This window comes from Saccharomyces paradoxus, chromosome IV (assembly GCF_002079055.1).
Source record: "Saccharomyces paradoxus chromosome IV, complete sequence".
In the NCBI taxonomy this organism is placed as follows: Eukaryota; Fungi; Ascomycota; class Saccharomycetes; order Saccharomycetales; family Saccharomycetaceae; genus Saccharomyces; species Saccharomyces paradoxus.
The window spans coordinates 522,669-542,956 of NC_047490.1; the positions used below are offsets into that span (position 1 = coordinate 522,669).

The 20,288-nt window shown below is 39.1% G+C and overlaps 9 protein-coding genes across 9 annotated transcripts; 4 read left to right on the forward strand and 5 right to left on the reverse strand.

Annotated features, from left to right (window-relative positions):
* Positions 1–127: 127 nt before the first annotated feature.
* Positions 128–3,403, reverse strand: SPAR_D02580 (Ena1; the record flags this gene model as incomplete). Its single annotated transcript, XM_033909400.1, has 1 exon — positions 128–3,403. One exon carries the CDS (start codon positions 3,401–3,403, stop codon positions 128–130), a length of 3,276 nt encoding a protein of 1,091 aa, XP_033765291.1.
* Positions 3,404–4,760: 1,357 nt separating this feature from the next.
* Positions 4,761–5,372, forward strand: RSM10 (mitochondrial 37S ribosomal protein uS10m; the record flags this gene model as incomplete). Its single annotated transcript, XM_033909401.1, has 1 exon — positions 4,761–5,372. One exon carries the CDS (start codon positions 4,761–4,763, stop codon positions 5,370–5,372), a length of 612 nt encoding a protein of 203 aa, XP_033765292.1.
* A 184-nt stretch (positions 5,373–5,556) lies between these two features.
* SPAR_D02600 (uncharacterized protein) lies at positions 5,557–6,138 on the reverse strand (the record flags this gene model as incomplete). The annotated part of the gene is made up of 1 exon (XM_033909402.1): positions 5,557–6,138. One exon carries the CDS (start codon positions 6,136–6,138, stop codon positions 5,557–5,559), a length of 582 nt encoding a protein of 193 aa, XP_033765293.1.
* A 1,490-nt stretch (positions 6,139–7,628) lies between these two features.
* Positions 7,629–8,324, reverse strand: NRG1 (transcriptional regulator NRG1; the record flags this gene model as incomplete). Its single annotated transcript, XM_033909403.1, has 1 exon — positions 7,629–8,324. The coding sequence occupies one exon, from the start codon at positions 8,322–8,324 to the stop codon at positions 7,629–7,631; it is 696 nt and encodes a 231-aa protein (XP_033765294.1).
* A 3,182-nt stretch (positions 8,325–11,506) lies between these two features.
* HEM13 (coproporphyrinogen oxidase) lies at positions 11,507–12,493 on the forward strand (the record flags this gene model as incomplete). Its single annotated transcript, XM_033909404.1, has 1 exon — positions 11,507–12,493. One exon carries the CDS (start codon positions 11,507–11,509, stop codon positions 12,491–12,493), a length of 987 nt encoding a protein of 328 aa, XP_033765295.1.
* Positions 12,494–12,837: 344 nt separating this feature from the next.
* On the reverse strand, positions 12,838–13,170 carry RPC11 (DNA-directed RNA polymerase III core subunit RPC11; the record flags this gene model as incomplete). Its single annotated transcript, XM_033909405.1, has 1 exon — positions 12,838–13,170. The coding sequence occupies one exon, from the start codon at positions 13,168–13,170 to the stop codon at positions 12,838–12,840; it is 333 nt and encodes a 110-aa protein (XP_033765296.1).
* Positions 13,171–13,614: 444 nt separating this feature from the next.
* Positions 13,615–15,429, reverse strand: BAP3 (amino acid transporter BAP3; the record flags this gene model as incomplete). Its single annotated transcript, XM_033909406.1, has 1 exon — positions 13,615–15,429. The coding sequence occupies one exon, from the start codon at positions 15,427–15,429 to the stop codon at positions 13,615–13,617; it is 1,815 nt and encodes a 604-aa protein (XP_033765297.1).
* Positions 15,430–16,720: 1,291 nt separating this feature from the next.
* Positions 16,721–17,809, forward strand: HEM12 (uroporphyrinogen decarboxylase HEM12; the record flags this gene model as incomplete). The annotated part of the gene is made up of 1 exon (XM_033909407.1): positions 16,721–17,809. The coding sequence occupies one exon, from the start codon at positions 16,721–16,723 to the stop codon at positions 17,807–17,809; it is 1,089 nt and encodes a 362-aa protein (XP_033765298.1).
* Positions 17,810–18,118: 309 nt separating this feature from the next.
* Positions 18,119–20,026, forward strand: VMS1 (Vms1p; the record flags this gene model as incomplete). Its single annotated transcript, XM_033909408.1, has 1 exon — positions 18,119–20,026. One exon carries the CDS (start codon positions 18,119–18,121, stop codon positions 20,024–20,026), a length of 1,908 nt encoding a protein of 635 aa, XP_033765299.1.
* Between the last annotated feature and the right edge of the window lie 262 nt (positions 20,027–20,288).

A 20,288-nucleotide genomic window follows, 5' to 3' on the forward strand; every position in this document is an offset into this window, starting at 1 on the left:
ATATGAAAACTCATTACCTAAGTTCGTTTATAGTAAAATAAAAAACAAATAACAAAATAAATGTAAATATCTAAATATATGAAATGAATAAGGAAAAAGATGGGGAGCACTTAATAGGCCCTGCCTATCATTGTTTAATACCAATATTAACTTCTGTATGGATTGTAGTAGAAGTACTGTACGCTTCGAATGGATCGCGCTTATTGTTACTCTCCAAATCATTCTCCGGGTTGTGCGCTCTCTGAGTTTTGAAATAGCGCCTCTTTCCACACTTGTAAAGTTCAGCACCTATCCAGAATGCAATTGTGAATGCAATGGCGAGACCCCATTCAGCACCAATTGGTTTATGCAAAAACACTTTATCATTAATAACCGGAATATAGACGACGGGGAAGGCTGACACAAATCCAAAAATGATTGACCAGAACAAAAACTGGTTTCCCCAAATACTTCTGAAAAATTCCTTGACTGGGCTGTCAGTGTCTGGATGCATTCTGAAAAAAGATCTTCTCATGTCAACCACTTCCCAAGCCAGAATCAAAGCGCACCACGTCATAGTTGCGAAAGCTGCAGAACGTGATCTATAAACGTCACGACAACTGCTGTTATAAGACCTATCACAATTAACTCCCAATCCACCATTATTTATTCCGTAGAGTGACCCAGTGAAAGAGGCCATACAAGAACCAGCCATCAAAAACCCGTATGCAAATGTGTCGATAATAACCTCCCATGTGAAAATACCAACCTCTGAATCATTAGGAGGTCTATCCATCAAATCTGGAGCAGCCTTTTCTAGACCTAGCCCCATAGCAGGAAAACAAGAGGTGACGACAATAATCCACAATACTTCCACTGGTGATAAGGGAAATACTGATTTTCCGTTTTCATCTCTGAATACCAAACCAATAATCAAATACAAAGCCTGAGCAACATTTTCTGCCAATAATTGCAGAACAAATTTCTGGATGTTATCCGTCATTCTGCGACCTTCTTCAACGGCATTCAGAATAGAAGCAAAATTGTCATCACTTAGAACAATATCGGACGCTTCTTTGGAAACATCTGAACCATTGATACCCATTGCGATACCAACATTGGCCATCTTTAAAGATGGAGAATCGTTAACACCATCACCCGTCATTGCGCAGAACTTTTTCCTACGGTGTAAAGCTTCGATCATTCTCACCTTAGTCTGCGGAGAACAACGTGCAATAACTAGAGGTAAGACGGGCAAGTCGTCTACTTCCTCTTCACTTAGTCCGTCAAACTGAGATCCGGTCATGACCATACTGTCAACAATCTCTTGAGAGTAATGGTATAAATTAGTGGGTAAGATGCCAACCTCCTGAGCGATAGCCTTTGCTGTACCCACAAAGTCCCCAGTTAACATATGAACGTTAATACCAGCTTGGTGAAACTTCTTGACTGCACCGGCAGTCTCATTTCTGGGTGGATCGTAAATACCAATCAACCCTAGGAAAACTAAATCACTTTCTGCGGTGGCCCTGTTTGAAGTAATGTTTTTCAATTGATCGTCATTCACTTGATCTTTAGTGAAAGATTTGGAGGCAAAACCCAAGACTCTTAAACCCTCATTTGATAGACTGTAAACATTTTTCCTTATCGTTTCGACATCACAATCGGTCAATGGTGTGATTTTTACACCATCCTTACCATACCAAGAACTGCAACAACTGATAATGCTTTCGAAAGCACCCTTGCCATAAATATTATATGTTTCGTTGTGATTGTTGTAGTAGACAGATGACATTCTCTTCACAGTTGAGTCGAATGGGAATTCAGCAATATGTTCGAATTGTGCACTGCCAGGCTTCTCATTGTGTTGTAAAAGAGAGGATTGATCATTCTCATTACTTTGATTAGTCGATTTCTCACCGGTAAGGGCACTGCGGGGCAAGTCCATCTTAGTAGCAAACACTTGAATCGCAATTTCTGTTGGGTCACCATGAGCCTTCCAACCGTCTGTTGTATCATCTTTAAAAACAGTAGCAATGTTAGCCAAAGTGGCGGTTTCGAGCCACTTTTGAAATAGATCCATGTCAATATCTTCTGGTAAATCTTTTTCGTATAGGCGATCCTTGAAATTCTGGAGAATACCAACGTCACCATCCTCATTATGAGAATATTCGTAAGGTGAAAACCTTGGAATCAAACTCACGTCGCCCTCATTGGGATTAAAGGGGTCATCAGAATTCGAGATAGTTATGGTACCAAAGCGAGGGATCCAAATTTGCCTCGCTAACATTTTACCCTGTGTAAGAGTACCGGTCTTGTCAGAACAGATGTCGTTAACGGCACCTAAAGCTTCCAGAGAATCTAATTTTCTTACAATAACGTTTCTAGAAACCATAACAGCTGCCCCAACAGACATGGTGATGGTCAGGACAACGACTAATGAAGAGGGAATCATAGATAGAGCCACACAGATGGCATAAATAGCTATACCCTTGTCTACACTGAACTTCTGGGAGGCCATGACAATGATAGCAAAAAGTACGGCAATCCAGAAAAGCAATACCGCCAACTTAGACAGTTTCCTGTGCAGGGGCGTACCGACATTTGTACCTAAAAATGCACCAGTAACTTTCTTTGTAGATATCCATGTATTCTGTAACCACGACTTACTAGGATCGCGGGAAATGAGACCTGAATCACCTTGTAGAGATTTTGCAATTTTACCAATTTCACTATTCAAAGCTGTCTTGATGACAATACCCTTGGCTCTTCCCTTGACAACGGTGGATGAAGAAAATGCTAAATTCAAACGATCACCCACGGAGGTTTCTTCTTCTTTTCCAAACACTAAGTTGGCGTCTTTGGAGACAGGCAAAGATTCACCGGTCAGTAGTGATTCATCAGTATCAAAATTCTTAGTTTCAATTAAACGTAAATCAGCAGGAATAGTATCACCGACCTTCACCAGACAAATATCACCTGGAACCACATCTTTTGAGTTTATAGTCTCACTTTTCCCGTTCCTAATAACATGAGCATTGGGAGAGCTCAAGTTTTTCAAAGAGTTCATTGTCTTTGTAGCCTTATATTCTTGAACTAGGCCAATACCGACGTTAACTCCGACTACAAAAGAAATAACGCCACCAGTAATCCAATCATGCATGGCAAACGAGATTACCATAGATATTAAAAGGACCATAATCATTGCATTGCATACCTGATGAAGAACCATTGCCTTATAGTCAATTTTGGTGTCATCACCCAATGTGTTCTCTCCCACTGCTTTCAGTCTGCGGAGAGACTCATCTTGAGTGAGACCTTCAGTCAGACTTGTGCCTATGAATTCAGCGGCTTCTTCTGCAGTCAATGTGTGATAAGCATTGAATTCTGCATTATTGTTTTCTTTAACGGTTCCTTCGCTCATCGAAAATTTTCAATTATGTGTACAAAGTCTTTTCTTTAATGAGTAAATATACGTATTTTATCTTAAAACAATGTGTATTAAATATGATTAGTACACTTGATATAGGTATCTGCTTTATAGAAGTAAAAATTAAAAGAATAAAAGATTAGACTAATACTATTGAGAAAAGAAAGTTACAAGAAATAGGAGAAATTAATAGTATCGTAAACGAATTAACAAATGAAGAAAGAAAAACCTCGTATCTACTCAACTTGTTTCCCTTATGTACATATATATATAATTTCCACATATGTATTTCAATGTAAATGACGAAAACGCATGACATTTTGGAAACCAACCCCGGGTTCGCCCACAACCTACCGTTCATCTAACTCTAACCCCCGCTCACCAAGGAAGTTGGCTATAATTCACGAATACTGCCCAAAGACCTTCTTTCTTCTTCCTTAAGATAAAGCATATGACCAAAATCTACACACCTACCCTAACAAACGTCATAGAAATAGAAAAGAAATGATGAGCCCCGCAAAACGATGCCGCACGGCGATGTTTAAGACCCTGTTACGCACAATGCAACGATATCGTGCGGGTGCTTCTGGGAGGAAAGGGTCCGTACATGAATGATACACCCATACCCCTCAATCAATCTCTATGCCACACATGATAATTATCTTAACAGGAAGCGATAAGAAAGTTTATACTGCACAGCCACCCCCATTGCCTCTGTGATTGACAATCTGGGAGTGGGGATAAGAGGTGCAACTTCCGTACAGAAAGGAAGAGATAAAAGATTTTCCACGGAATGGGCGACTAATTCGGGGCTTGTGTGCGAGATCCACGTGCAAATGATCTAATAAGCTCAGTGACTATACTTTTGACATGATTTGTGAACGGCTAAAGAGAACTACGGAGTGAATACCTGGTAAGAACAGACGTAGTGACACTTCCGGATTTTGTTATCGTTTACCGATAAACCTAAAGGATCGACCTAGTAGTATCCATTAAAATTTAACCAAGAGGGTAGTTTAGTTGCTTCTGAGACAAAGAATTCACGATTCAACTGATAATCAAAATGACTACAGTGTTATCAGAATTTGAGTCTCTGATGTACGGTTTCTTATCGTTACTGTTTAACTCGGGAGATTAGCCATGTATGCATACGTACTTTATTAGGAACGGATTGGGGGCGAAAGCCAACCAATTCCGTTCTCGGGCGGGTAATAGCGTTTAAGCTATCTTCTTTTCAATATGGCTCAAGAGGAAGAAAAAGCAAGAAAGGGCGTAGTATAACGTTACTATTTGGTACAATTGGGATTATGCAAACCGTGCATAATCAGAGAAGAGGGGAAAATATCGGCCAATGCTTAGAAATACCAGCACATTAAGATCGTTTATCAGAACACAGTCGACGCGCCCATATCCTGTAAATGTTGAGGCAGTTTACTATTCTCCTCTAAAACTGCCTATCAAATATGGCGATTTAGTTGCGGACATTCAGTTAAGATCGTATGACAATGAAAACCTCGATTTTTATTCAGACTTCATACTTAGAACGGGTTACTACTTAGGTATCCCACTAACAGGTCCCAAACCTTTGCCCACGAGAAGAGAGCGGTGGACGGTAATAAAATCACCATTCGTGCACGCTAAATCCAAAGAAAATTTCGAAAGACATACGCATAAGAGACTCATCAGGGCCTGGGATACGAACCCAGAAGTGCTGCAGTTGTTGATATCTTACATTACAAAACACTCTATGGCAGGTGTTGGAATGAAATGTAACTTCTTTCAAAAGTCCGAAATATCGGTAAACTTTGATTCGGAGGCTAATGACATCGAAAAATCATTAAGCAACGTTAGTGATTTATATTCCCTCGGAAACGATGATAAAGTTCAAAGTAGTGCTGTCGGTGAAAAGGTGCTGGAACTATTGAATAGCCCTGATTTTAAAAAGCATTTGGAAAAGAAGTAAAGTTGAACACAATCACATCATTACGTTGGTTCTTGAAACCGAGAAGACTTCACACCTGTAAATAAAATAAATGAAGAAGAGGGACAAAAAAGTAGTAGTGTAAATGGTTATATTGAATTTATAAGGAACTTTAATTATATGTTTAACTATATGAAGAGCAATTTTGTACTAATGTTGCAGAGTATTATGTGCATTGCTTTTGCCATAGAAGTGCGTTTACTGCTTTAGTTTCTGGTACGTTATACCGCCTGATATTGTTATTTTTCCAAAGATCTGCTTTCTGGAAACATTCCAAGGATTTACCAGGTAGCGGACCTGAGAATCTATTTTTTAGTCCATTGGCTACAAAAATCGGTAGTATACTTGTTCTTGGTAAGCAAACCTTGTTGAAGGAAGACTCTTTTTTTTGATTTGTATTTCCCTTTATATTCCATCTGAAATGTTGAACATTCAAGGATGTGTGCGACCGATACTTCTGATCAGAGAGTTTGTATACAATATATTCCGCTAATCTCAAAATGGTAAAGAATAGTATAAATATATTCTTGGTGGCAGATATGAAATTTCGCTCTTTATTCCAACTACTTTTGAACAAAACAGTTGAATAAGATTCCATTATTGGGGCTTTCGTTTCAAACAATTGCATAACTGGATTACAAAGTAACTGTTGGAAAATAGAAAAAATTAGGACCTTGAGAAAAATTAAACCTTGAAAAGTTGAAAGGGTAGAAATTTTAAGGCTTTGATTATATAATATTTGCTCCATTTTGAGAAAAGAAAGAAGGCGTTTTCTCTGGGAGATCTAGTCGTTTATTAGCTGTTATATGACTTGCTATTCAGTGGCAGAGTCTAAAATAAAGTGAGAAAAACATAAAGACGTTATAATTGCATATGCCTGCAATATCATATATGCACTGCAGATACACAGATGTAAAATTTTTTCCGTCATCCGCGTTTCCTCCTGAAAGTTAGTAACAGGATTTTGTGTCATTAGCAAAAATAACTGCCATTAATATGCCAGTTATCCCGACGGGAAACAGAAACAAAAAATTGAAAGGAAAATGTAAGAAATCAACTACCTTGACTTATACTATCGCCATTGAAGGTGACGAAGGAAGCACAATAAGAGTAAGACATAAGGAAATTAGCAATAATGACGCGAAAATATATGATCAGTGTTAAAAAGCTATTGTCAAAGTTTGTTTCCACCTATAAAGGATTCGGACGAAGAAATTCATGTTGTTGTTGTTATAGGATATCATCATATATATTTTCGGTCATTTGCTCAAGAAAATGCGTATCAATGAGAAAGATACCACGTTCATCTGAACATGTTTAATACCTTTTCTCCTATTTGCTCAGTATTCGAGCCCTATATCTTTTGTACAAGCTTGTAGTATCAACAGTCATTGCAATGGAACATTATGTCTTTGCGAAGAATGTGGTTCCTTTTATATGACCGTATGAAAGGCAGAGGATGCACAAAACTTTTGTAAAAAAAAAAATGCTTTTCAGAACTAAAACATCCTTACATTTTCGGATATTTCTTCTAGGGTTTGAGTAAAATCAACTAATTATATTATTGTTCGGAGAAATGCTCAGATGCCTGGCAAAACTCCTGCTCCTGAAAATTTTTTCGCCTTATCTCGTCTTCAAAGAGCCATTATCATTGCTGTTAGAAAGGCTTAAAAGACAGTATCTTCAGCGCAGGGTCTATGAGATACATCACGTGCACGGTATTGCGTACAAAATGTTTCAAGGTGATTGTCGTTGTTAGTGATAAGAAGGTTGTTCTGCAACTGTAAACTTTAAGGAGCCACAGTTTCAAAAGGAAAGGCAATAGATTAAGAAGGGGCTTTACGTTTGTAAAATTTAAATAAAGCTGGGTCTGTACTTTTACTATAACAAGAAGCCAGGGGGTATCCTCGGTGTCATATTGAGCGAAAGTGGTCTGCTTGGATGGCAAAATAGTCTTGGTATAGTATTACTTGCTACCGAGGCGCAGCCCTACAATTAAAGTGTGGACAGACTTGATCTTGCGTGGAGGGGTTTTTGTTTCCGTTTTTTTGACATTAAAAAGTTTACTTAATGCCGCGCGTGTAAAAGAAAACTGATCTGGAAGTGATTTGTGATGCCATAAAAAAGTGTAGATGATCTTTTAAAATACAATGTATGTATGCATGAGTTTATAAAATATGATTTAAGATGTGGAATAGGTAATACTAGCGAACGTAAAAAACAAGGGCATACCGTCACTTATTGTCCCTTTTTCAAATGCGTTCTGTAGTGCTGTAAGCAATTATCATGTCGACTGAATCGCTGCGTGCAACCTTTGTACGGACAACAATGATTTTTTTCGCCCGTATGAATTCTATTATGCCTTGCCAAATGACCTGATGTAGTAAATCCCCTTGCGCAGATTTTGCAAATGTATTTTCGCCTTTGCTCAAGGTCTTCTTCATCTGATAATGTGTTTCTTGGATCCGTCCTTTGCTTTCGCGTTTTCAAAGAGTACCTACTATTTGCCATCTTATTATATACATCATTGGGAATTACTCCGTTTTCAGGTTGTCGTATTAGTGATGAATTACAATTTAGTTGGGATAGCGAGCTTTTTTCGGATGAATCTGAATTATATTGTACTGATGAACTATCAAAGGAGACGCTTCTCGTTTGTAAATTCGGTGTTATCAAGTATTTGGGCTCCCACTTTTCAGAGCCTTCCCCTGATTTAGTTTGGTATCGAAAATCAAAAGCAGTCTTATTTAATTTGTGTTTCAGTTCATTCTCTACCACATGAGAATTAGTTAGAACCGGCAGTAGCGTCTGGTACTTTCTTTCCGGGTTTATCTCAACATTTTCTTCATCCGGCATTCTATCAAATGCTGAGATCCCAGGCAGTACGGGCATTATAGAAACATTAACGTTACTATAGTTATGTGGGTAAAACATTGTTTAAAAGTTTGAGAGAGACAGTAATATGCTGATCGAGGGACAATCCAAGAAGGATAAACGGTAAAAAAATTTGAATTTGTAGGAATTACTGTACAATGGTGTTTTGAGGAATCGTTTATGATATTATTATTTTTTCACTTTCAAAAGCTGCAGAATTCTCTTATAGCATCAAAAAAATGTAAACAAGGTAGAGGGGTTTGTACATTTTAGTGAAACGATGACAACCAAATTTTTTAATTTGGGTTTGGAAAGTTCTCTTCCTTATATATGGGTAAACGGAAAAGGAGCCTGCAGTCAGATTGTGAAAGGTGACACTGCCAAGAGAATAATTAAAAGAAAAAACACCCCAAACACCCTGACCGGCGGCGAAGCCCCTCTGTACGTTCAACGCGTTTCGTTTCACACTTAAGGGTCCTCAAGAGGCCATAGTCTTTTACCGATAAGAAAAATCTAGACCCAATGATTCTTTCCCTTCTTTTCCGGTGCGGCCTTTTCATTGTCAAAGAGAAAAAGCATTTCTTGGCTTTCCCTGAGGGTGCTGACCGCACCAAGCCAGTACTGATTTTTTGCTTTTTTCCTATTTTAGAAAACAGAGTTTTTGCAGTCTCAGACGTTTCAACGACAAATATGTAGAAAATCAACTTAGAAGTAGAAAAAAAAAAACTAACAACTCTTCTGATTAGGGTGATTTAGGGGCACTATGTAAAGACAAAAAATGTGAAGGCAAAAGACACACACCGCCTCAATTGAAAAGGCTTATCTTCCGGAGGTTAACTTTTCTTAAATTTTATTTCTTTTTTTTAAAAAAGAACTAGAAGCTGGCTACAGAAATAAGCTACGGTTCGTGTAGATTACTTTTTCGAACGAGGAGCAAGAAGAGGAAATTTTTTCTTGTTTGCCGCAAAGTTCGTATATTTCAGTATTCTTTCTCTCCAAGGGTTCGTGACGTGGAATGCCAGCTTGCATTTTTTGCGCTTGGCGTTCTAAGTCCCTGTGCCCATCTGAAACTATTCGTACATAATACTTAGTAGACACGTAACATCATCTACCGTACATACGACGGGTAGCCAGATTTTGCCGGATTGACGGGGAAAAGACGGAAATGAGCCCATACGTAATGGTGCGATTTCAATTCCTACTTTTCTATTTCTGGAGAAAATTACTCCAAGGTGGGGAGGGGGGAGGTTAGACTAGTCGCTGTATGATGTGGCACCAAATGGAACGAGGCGCGGCTCTTTTGCCTTATCTCAATGAACAAGTGCGAACTATCTTGCCTGGCAAAGTCTTTTCTCCACATGCAATGATGTGTATACATAGACACAACGCTTTGTTTTTCTTTGTAAATAGCTTTTGGTGGCTGACTTTGGACATGAAGCATAGGCGCAGCTTTGCCAAGAGGTACTCACTTAAATTAACAGTACATACATCTTGGTGTTTGCTACCGGGGTATTGGACTCTAGAAGTAGTTAACCGGTGACGTCAGCTCGAAGCTTTTCTATAAGCTATAAAAATACAAATCCTACTCGATTGTCTAATAATAACTAGGTTTTCAACATTGTCATTAAAATAGGCAATTATTTAGGGAACTATCGTCACGCAATTATTTTAACGAAATCGAAAATCGTTTTAGAGGTTTATTTGACAGGTCATATTGTAGGATTGATTGGAAGATAAGCCCTACCTTTGCTAACCCTTATTTCTAGACTGATACCGAACCCAGGCTATGAGTTGTATAAGAATAATCAATGCAATGGCGTTCATTTCCGATTTAATTGCACGATTGTGTAAGAAATAATTTAAAAGAGTGAAAACTTCGAAACCTTGTAACCGCAAGAGTGCGATCTCGAAACACCGACATGCTAGATAAGGATCACACTATCTTTCCTTCAGAAGTCTTTGTCTCATTTACGACGTAGAAACTGTACCGCTGTAGAGGATGAATTGAATCAATAAAGATGTTGTTTGAACAAAAAAGAAACGAAGGCGGGATGAAATTGCCGGCAGGAAATCATCTTCCCAGCTAAGCAAAACACCAAATAGGAATTCAGATGCAATCTATTATGACACGTAAACCTTTCCATATCATACGTAAGAAATGATTCGTATTTTTGAGGCGTTCGACATCTCGTATCCGCGACAGAAAGCGGGATCGATCATCCAAGACCACCTGGCAAGTTGAAGAATTTGCATAAATTTGTAGCAACACCTTTCCAAGGCCACTGATTCTGCAAAACGTGCCTCTAACCTAGAATTTTAGTAACGTAAAAAATATTTACGTCCATATATAATCTTCTCCCAGCAGCGATTTTAACATGGCGATTTTAACATGGCGATTTTATAGCGATAGTTGCCTCAGCATTGGAAAACCGTAGAAGTATGCCTTATTGTAGAAAGTTATGAACAACCGGATCTTGCGGTCATTTTTCTTTTCAAGAAAGTGCAAGTCCGCCACTTCCAAAAGAGCATAGCCTTGCCTTGCCCTGTTGATATTTCTCTCCACCACAATCGTTGCATTCGCGTTCTTTTCAACAATACATTTTATCACCGAGCCTGCAAATCCTCTAGAGTTTCGTCCGCTCGTACACTGTTGGGAGAAACAATACGCCTAATTCGTGATTAAGATTCTTCAGAACAATTGCTGCGGGGTTTTCAATGTGTGTTGAACGGTTCGCAGCGTAAAAAAAAGTTACCATAGGCACGGTATTTCAATTTTCAATTGTTTAGAAAGTGCCTTCACACCATTAGCCCCCTGAGATTACTGTCACAGGCACTTTATATCGAGTTCCTGCCAGATTTCTTAGTTGAAAGAGCACAACAAGTCTTTCACAGTGGCTCCGCAGCCCTTCTTCTTTTAAACGAGTCGCAGGAACAGAATCCAAATTTCAAAGAACGCTACGCTTTCGCCTTTTCTGGCTTCTCCCACCAATAATGCCCCAGCTTGAACCAAGCACAAGACTGCAACCAAAGAGCTGACAACCCATAGATAAAGCTTGATTTGTCCATTGTTCTCGTTTCGAAAAGGCTATATAAGGACACGGATTTTCCTTTTTTTCCGCCTATTGTCTTTCTTTGTTAAGCTTTTATTCTCCAGCTTTTTTTGGAAAGCATATTGATAGCTTTCTTCTCACAAGTCGAACAAAAGAAACCAATTTCGAACACCACAAAACACACATATAAAGATGCCTGCCCCTCAAGATCCAAGGAATCTTCCAATCAGACAACAAATGGAAGCTCTTATCCGTCGTAAACAAGCGGAAATCACGCAAGGTTTGGAATCTATCGATACAGTTAAGTTCCATGCTGATACTTGGACCCGTGGTAACGATGGTGGTGGTGGTACTTCTATGGTTATTCAGAACGGTACTACTTTCGAAAAAGGTGGTGTTAATGTGTCCGTTGTTTACGGCCAATTGAGCCCAGCAGCCGTTTCAGCCATGAAGGCGGATCACAAGAACCTAAGTCTACCAGAAGACCCAAAGACTGGTTTACCAGTTACCGACGGTGTCAAATTCTTTGCTTGTGGTTTAAGTATGGTTATTCACCCTGTTAACCCACACGCTCCAACCACACACTTGAACTACCGTTACTTTGAAACCTGGAACCAAGACGGAACTCCACAAACTTGGTGGTTTGGTGGTGGTGCTGATTTGACGCCTTCCTACTTATACGAAGAAGATGGTCAACTATTCCATCAATTGCACAAAGATGCCTTGGATAAGCACGACACTGCTTTGTACCCACGTTTCAAAAAATGGTGTGATGAGTACTTCTACATTACCCACCGTAAGGAAACTCGTGGTATTGGTGGTATCTTCTTTGACGATTATGATGAGCGTGATCCACAAGAAATATTGAAGATGGTTGAAGATTGTTTCGATGCCTTCTTACCATCTTACTTAACCATTGTTAAGAGAAGAAAGGATATGCCATATACAAAGGAAGAACAACAATGGCAAGCCATTAGACGTGGTAGATACGTTGAATTCAACTTAATCTACGACAGAGGTACTCAATTCGGTTTAAGAACCCCAGGCTCTAGAGTTGAATCAATTTTGATGAGTTTACCTGAACATGCCTCCTGGTTATACAACCACCACCCTGCTCCTGGTTCCAGAGAAGCTAAGTTACTAGAGGTTACCACCAAACCAAGGGAGTGGGTTAAATAGTTCAGGGTTTTCAACAAAACGATTTTATGATCTGAATGACGATGATGATTTGATTATTTCGACCACTTATTTATACATTTTTTTTATTTATTAGACCTCCTTTACATAATTCTTCAAATTCAATTGATACAGAATCTTTATTCTTGAAAGCTTAAATTTATTGCATTTTATTTATGGTACGTGTCCACAGTGCGTGCAGAATCAACAAATTTCTATCATTACTTATTGCTCCAAAAATTTGGAAATAGCCTCTATTTTACACGTGCGCTCAGTTCAATCAGATCCAAAGATATTCTTGTTACCGCTTTTATCCTTGGAAGGTCCATCTTATATTCAAGGATTTATTAATTTTCTTTCCATCTATGACCACAGTTCACACACTTATAAAAGGTAGTCATCGGTTCATCAGCTGACCTGATTTGTAATTGAAAGAAGTAAGCGCTCTCACCACCACAAGTATCATAATTAGGACATTGGGTTTTGGTTTGATCCACATTGTCCCAACCACCACCAAGAACATCATCAACTTCCTTTCTTGGCAGTTTCTTCCTATCATAGATTTCTATACCTTCTATAGGAAACTCATATGGACATGAACGGCATGCCAATGTATATACACCGCTATCGCCACTCGTTATTAGTAGCATATTGTTACACGAAGGACAAAACGAAAGCATCCTAAACTTTGTTTTCTACGCTTTATCTATGAATGCGAACTCTTCTGGTTATATAGTCATATAATGTATGCGTTTACCAGAAAAACGCTTCCCGATTATGCTTTTGGACAAAATTTTCCTACTGTTCCTTTTGAACTAGAATCAAATTTTATTTTTATCATCTTTGCCAAATAATTATGGATGCCCAAAAATTTCATCTGCCGTATTTTTTTTATTTTCCCGTCCATTTGCACAAATTTTTTTTTTTCAATATTCGGTGGTATCTGAAAATGTTAATAGGAATGGCGCTAAGAAACTTTCTTCGCTGCCGGATGCTATGACATGCCTAATCAAATGGTTAAGGACGTCGAGTAAAATGATTCGGTCCGGTCAACAGATTTCATGCTTGTGTTGCTTCATTTATGAATATAATATACAAATATATAAAATGCTATCTATTGTGGACTAACACCAAAACTTGTAGATTCTGAAGAATATTGAAGAGTTTTTTAGTCTTTCTTTGTTTTCTTCGTCCTCTTGCCTCATTATTTCAGGATCGTAAACTCTTCTATGGAAATCCAAGTCAATTTTATCCAGTGGGTTTAAAAAGGTGAAATCTCTCTTGTAAACCATATACCCAACATACATGAATATCCATAGCGGGGCAGCCAAATAACTTTCGAAGAATGCTTGAGCATCACACTTGCCGCCATTGCCTAGTGGAGACAGTGCTACCCAAAACTGGGCCATAAAGACAAGAATATTGAAAAAAACTCCATAGTATGAACCCCATATACCGGTATTGGCCTTATAGCCAACTTCATCAAGTGACCTTCCTTGAACTTTCATGGCTCTCCTGAAACGAATGTGTGAAAGCATAATACCGGACCATGTGAAAAGTTCACTCAACCCTGCAATAGCTGCCAACCATGTGAACGCTTGCTCTTCTTGTGGAGAGCAGGCGACGAAGCCAATGACACCAACAAGAGAGCACACCACTAAGGCTCGTAAAGGTCTTCCCTCTCTGTCAATATAGTTCAAAAATTTTGGAGCATAGCCCTGTTGAGCCAAGGAACACATTAATCTTGGTGCAGCATAGAGAGCAGAATTTGCAACAGAAATGACCGATATCAAAATAACTGCATTAATGATATGGGGCACGACCCTAACTTTGTGAATAGAGGCTGCCAAGACATATGGTGAAGCATGCGTCGCTGACCCTCCAGAGCCCATCAACTGGTCGTTATTGTGAGGAACGTTGAAGCCGATTAGTATCATTGTCAACAAATAAATGATTAGGATACGATACACACTTCTTTTGGCAGCCACAGGAGTGGATTTTCTAGGGTTGGACTGCTCGTTGATGGAAAGAACAAATAATTCAATACCACCGAAGGAGAAATATGCAGTCACAAGAATGAAACATATACCTTTGAAACGAGTAGCACCGTTACCGTCTGCAAATGAACCAGGGTCGCGCCAATATTTACCGCCAATATAGCCGTCCACACCAGCCCCCCCACAATTGATAACGACTGATAAAATGATAAAGCCTGCAACCATCAGAATCTTACAAGAATTAAAGATGAATTCCGTTTCACCATATGCCTTGACGCCAAAAAAGTGGATAAACAATAAAAAAACATAAAAGATGACAATGAATACATCGGCATTGATTGTGTCGTTCCAGTACTTGACGGTCATGGAAGAAGTAATCAATTCTAACGGTAGCACAGTTAACCACTGAATGCAAAATAACCAAGTAGTGGCAAACCCAAATGACTTTGAAATAAAAATGGAATTGTATGCGTTAAAGTTACCTGGAAGCGTTGGATAAGTGACGCCCATTTCACCAGCCGCTTGGACCATAAAATACGTGACGAACGAGACCATAACGTAGCCGATGACCAAAGAACCTGGGCCAGCAAGACTCAAACCCTTGGCGTTGGCAACCAGAAGACCTGTTCCTATCCCTGTACCTAGAGACATCATCACGACATGTCTAGATTTCATTGACTTTTTCAGATGGTTGTTGGATTTCATCGACCTGGTACCATCCTCTAAGTCATTGTCTTCTTCTAAACGTTGGCTTTCGGCTCTTCTGAATGAATTGACAAATCTGTGAACCAACCCATCGCGAGATTCCTCAGAATGCTCCTTAACTTCCGGGGTTAATGAAGCTGTGGTTGATGTATTGAAGTTATTATATAAAGCCGAGTCTGTTACTTCGAACTCGGCAGTTTTTTCCATTTTAGAAGACGTTACTATAGGATCTGGCATTGTCCTAAAGGAAAGAAAGTATTTAGAAATAATATCTAACTTCGCAAATCCATCAATAGTAACCACGCCAATTACAACGTAGTTTCTAATGCCCGATTTTTCCGATTACCACTAGAAAACGCAAGAAGAAAATATACATTGCATCTGCTAAATGAATGTTACTGCTAATATATCTGTCCTTTAATGAAAAAAGACAGGATCAACAGAGACACCAGGAAAGGGCAATCATGGTAAAAAAAACTGTGTGAACCTGGGGATGTTAGCTGAACTACTTGCAGCGGAAATGACCGCATATTTTACTGTCATGCTTCTTTGAAGAAAAAGGAGCCTTTTGGATGGGGCTTTCGTTAATCGCAGCTCGAGGATCAGCTAGTGAAATATAGCAGGGCCTTTCTCGAGGAGCCGCACGTACGGCTATATAAAAGGTGTCTTTCCAACTCAGCGAGATTTGTCGGCCGGAAAAAAAAAGCACGCATCCGGCAAGGAAAGGACGCTAGTAAGCCTAATGCAGAAGAAGGAAAGGACACGAAGAAGGTGCTACGAGAAGGAAAATAAAACTCAATGGGACGGAACGGCAGCATTTTAGAGTATAATTTTGGATCCGTCCATAATAACGTACATAACTTAGTACGGGGACGGCATGTTTTGAATTGCGCCAGTGGTGCTTTGCTTTGCCGTAGTTTGTAAAAAAAAACTCTTTCGGACGACGTATTCTCATGCTACACCAGTAATTGGCGTCATTGACCATATATTTTGCACCAGTGTATATCCAAAGCCTTTATTGGAAAATCGCTCTTTAAAGAAAAAAAACTTGTTCACTTACATGCGCGCATTTTGATGTACGTAACACTGCAATAGACTGGGTGGTATATATAGATCATATTTTAGTAGACGCACGCGGGCGATTATAACGAAAGCATTTCCCTTTGTTAGCAAACAACATATCCTTAGCTTCACCCTGCCAATACTGATAGTTTATTCGCTATCTTGGCGCTACCATACACGATTTTTTTTCAATGTTCCTCGTATATACGGGACAGGGTTCGGGGTTTTGGTGGCAGGAGAGAAAAGTAAAAAAAATGAGAGGCACGAGTTTAAATTTTGCCAACGAAATGTTCTGCCCTTTTTGTCATTACTGCTCGAACCACTGATGTTTCAAACGAAGTGGACATAGAGTAAATAGGAAGCGCTGACAACCAATTCATCGAGAATTTTCTTAGAATTGTGTTTGCTAGGTTATCTTCGAGACAAAGAAAGAAGAAAATAAAAGCAAATAACACATCATAACGCTATGGGTAAGTTTCCAGCTCCAAAAAACGATTTGATATTGAGAGCCGCAAAGGGTGAAAAAGTCGAGAGACCGCCATGCTGGATTATGCGCCAAGCAGGCCGTTACCTGCCTGAATATCATGAAGTGAAAAATAACCGTGATTTCTTTCAAACTTGTAGGGATGCGGAAATCGCTTCTGAGATTACTATCCAGCCCGTGAGACGCTATAGGGGCCTCATTGATGCTGCTATTATTTTCAGTGATATTTTAGTTATTCCGCAAGCCATGGGTATGAGGGTTGAAATGCTTGAAGGTAAAGGTCCACATTTCCCAGAACCTTTAAGAAATCCGGAAGACCTCCAGGCCGTGTTGGACTACAAGGTTGACGTTTTGAAAGAGTTAGATTGGGCTTTTAAGGCAATCACTATGACAAGGATCAAGTTAGATGGTGAGGTGCCCTTATTTGGCTTTTGCGGGGGGCCCTGGACCCTAATGGTTTATATGACGGAAGGCGGCGGATCACGTCTTTTCAGATTTGCCAAACAGTGGATTAACATGTATCCAGAGCTCTCTCATAATTTATTACAAAAAATTACTGATGTTGCCGTGGAGTTTTTGAGTCAGCAAGTGGTGGCGGGTGCTCAAATATTACAAGTTTTTGAGAGTTGGGGTGGCGAACTTTCGTCTGTGGATTTTGATGAATTCTCCCTACCATACCTAAGGCAGATTGCTGAAAGAGTACCTAAGAGATTGCAAGAATTGGGCATTTTGGAACACATTCCTATGATAGTTTTTGCAAAAGGGTCATGGTATGCGTTAGACAAGCTATGCGATTCAGGATTTGATGTTGTTTCTTTGGACTGGTCCTGGGACCCAAGGGAAGCAGTGAAGGTAAACAACAATCGTGTCACCTTGCAAGGCAACCTTGATCCTGGTGTCATGTATGGTTCTAAAGAGGTAATAACGAAGAAAGTTAAACAAATGATTGAGGCTTTTGGGGGTGGAAAGTCCCGCTACATCGTTAACTTTGGTCACGGTACCCACCCTTTTATGGATCCAGACGTCATCAAGTTTTTCTTGGAGGAGTGCCATAGAATTGGTTCGCTGTAGTGGCGGAAATATTGTTTCGTATAGTGCTACAGATGAAAGTATATACATGTATGTAAATAAAATCTTCCTCACAAGGTTAAAAAAAGGTGGCGTTGTATTTTTCTTGAGGTTCTGTATTGGAATCATTAATTTTTTTTTTTTTATGTATTTATTTTTTTGCAGGTTCTCGAAATGGATAGTGACAAAATCTTGAGTGGAAAATAAAAGATGAAGGAATATGAAAACTAATAAGGATGCGTATTGCTTTCTCTCCAAGGAAAAACAACTCGCAAAAGATCTGCACGGCCTGTTAGCAAAGCTATCAATAGCATGAGTTCACAGAAGGCGAATAAAATGACTAGAGCACTAAAGAAAAATGATCTTTATATTTTTGATTTGTCTGAGCAACTTCTGAATTCATTGAATTTGATGAGCTTCGACTCCACGCTGCGAGAAATTGAGGTAGATAACAGTTCTCATAATGATGGGATCAAAAAGACTGAAGACGTCCAAGTATCAAGAAAGAAGTCCACATCAAATTCTATGCGTTGTAGTGTTTGTCAAATGGACTTTCATACCAGAGATGAACAAAAGGCCCACTACCAGACTGATTACCATTTGATGAATGTTAAGCGTAATCTTCGGGGGCTGGGTATCCTTTCCGTCGAAGAATTTGATGAGCTGATTTCTAAGCAGCGTGACATTAAGTCTGAAGATGAAAATTCTGACAGCGAGCAAATTTCTAGTGACCATGAAGAAAGCGAGGAAGCCAGCGATCGAGATCCGGACCTACCAGTTAATAGCTATATGGAAAGTATAATCGAAAATGATTTGCAGAGATTAGGGATCCAAGAAGATGAATCAAATTTTGTTAGCCATATTAATACACAGTCGCCCTACATTTACTTCAAGTCGAAGTTTCTTCAAAAGGATGAAGTCCTGGGGATTTATAAATCTGTGGTCAGTAAAAGATTTCTTTCCAAGCCACATGAAGCTTTGACTTTTTGGAATTCGCAAGAAAATCCAATGATGGCCATTTCAGCTCTTTTTATGGTAGGAGGTGGACATTTTGCGGGAGCAATTGTTTCTCATCAAAGACTCAATATCAAGGGGAACGCGCACAAGAAGGACGAAACCTTATTTGAACAAGCGGTCAATTTCTTAGAGCACAAGACGTTTCATAGATATACTACCAGAAGGAAGCAAGGTGGTTCCCAGTCAGCAATGGACAATGCAAAGGGAAAAGCTAATTCTGCCGGTTCAGCACTTCGTAGGTACAATGAAAGCGCTTTAAAAACAGATATACAGGGTGTATTGAGAGATTGGGAACCTTACCTCTCAAAATGTGATAACATTTTTATTCGAGCTCGTAATGTCAGTGATAGAAAAATATTTACAGATAATACTATTTTGAACAAGGATGATGAAAGGATAAAGAGCTTTCCTTTTACTACCAGCAGGCCCACTGTGTTGGAGTTGAAGAGGGCATGGTGTGAACTTTCCTATCTGAAAATTTTACCTAGGCCTGAGCCCGTGGCAATAAAGGAAACAGTACAAAAGTTAGAACTGTCAAACAAAAAGGAGGGACTTGAAGAAAAACAAGAACTATCACCGGAAGAGATCCAAACAGAAGAACTCATTTCTCTGGTGAAGAAAGGAAGGGCACCTTTATTGATATCCTTTATAAAAAAGAATAAGCTTGATGGAAACTTTCGGTTGAAGCCTGATAGTAAGTATTCTGTAACTCCAACCATGCTACATTACGCATCACAGCAAGGGATGAGACAAATGGTGTTAATACTGCTCTCAAATATCAAGTGCGATCCAACGATCAAAAACAGACTAGGAAGGACTGCGTGGGATTTGACTAGAAATGACGACGTAAAACACGCATTCCAAATTGCAAGGCACAATTTGGGTGAGTCATTCACTGATTGGGATGAATCTCATATTGGTCAGCCATTGAACAGAGAACAAGTTGATGAAATCAATGAAAAAAAAAAAGCGACAGAGAATGAAAGAACAGAAAAATTGATTAAAATGGAATTAGAAGCAGCCAAAGAAAGACAAAGATCTATTAAAGATGCAGAAAGGGGACCAGGCAAAAAGTTGACCAATATTCCATCAGTCCAACAACAAAATTTGAATTCTTTGACCGATGAACAGAGGCGTAGATTGATGAGAGAACAAAGGGCTAGAGCCGCAGAGAAGAGGATGAACAAGAGTACTGAGAAATAGCTCATATTCATCCTTTTAACGGTTTTTTCTTGGCACTTGCATAAATTTTTTTCTCATTCATGGACGTAGTATTTGCATTTAATACTAATAAATGAAAAGTAATATCAAAATATAGTACTTAAAATTTATATTTTCATACATGAATGTTGTTGTTTTTTTTTTTTGGACAATTTTTACTCTTTTACAGAACTATTGGTATTGGGACAGAAAAAATTCCCGATGGTAAAAATAACACTTGCGATGAAAAAACATAAAATACTAC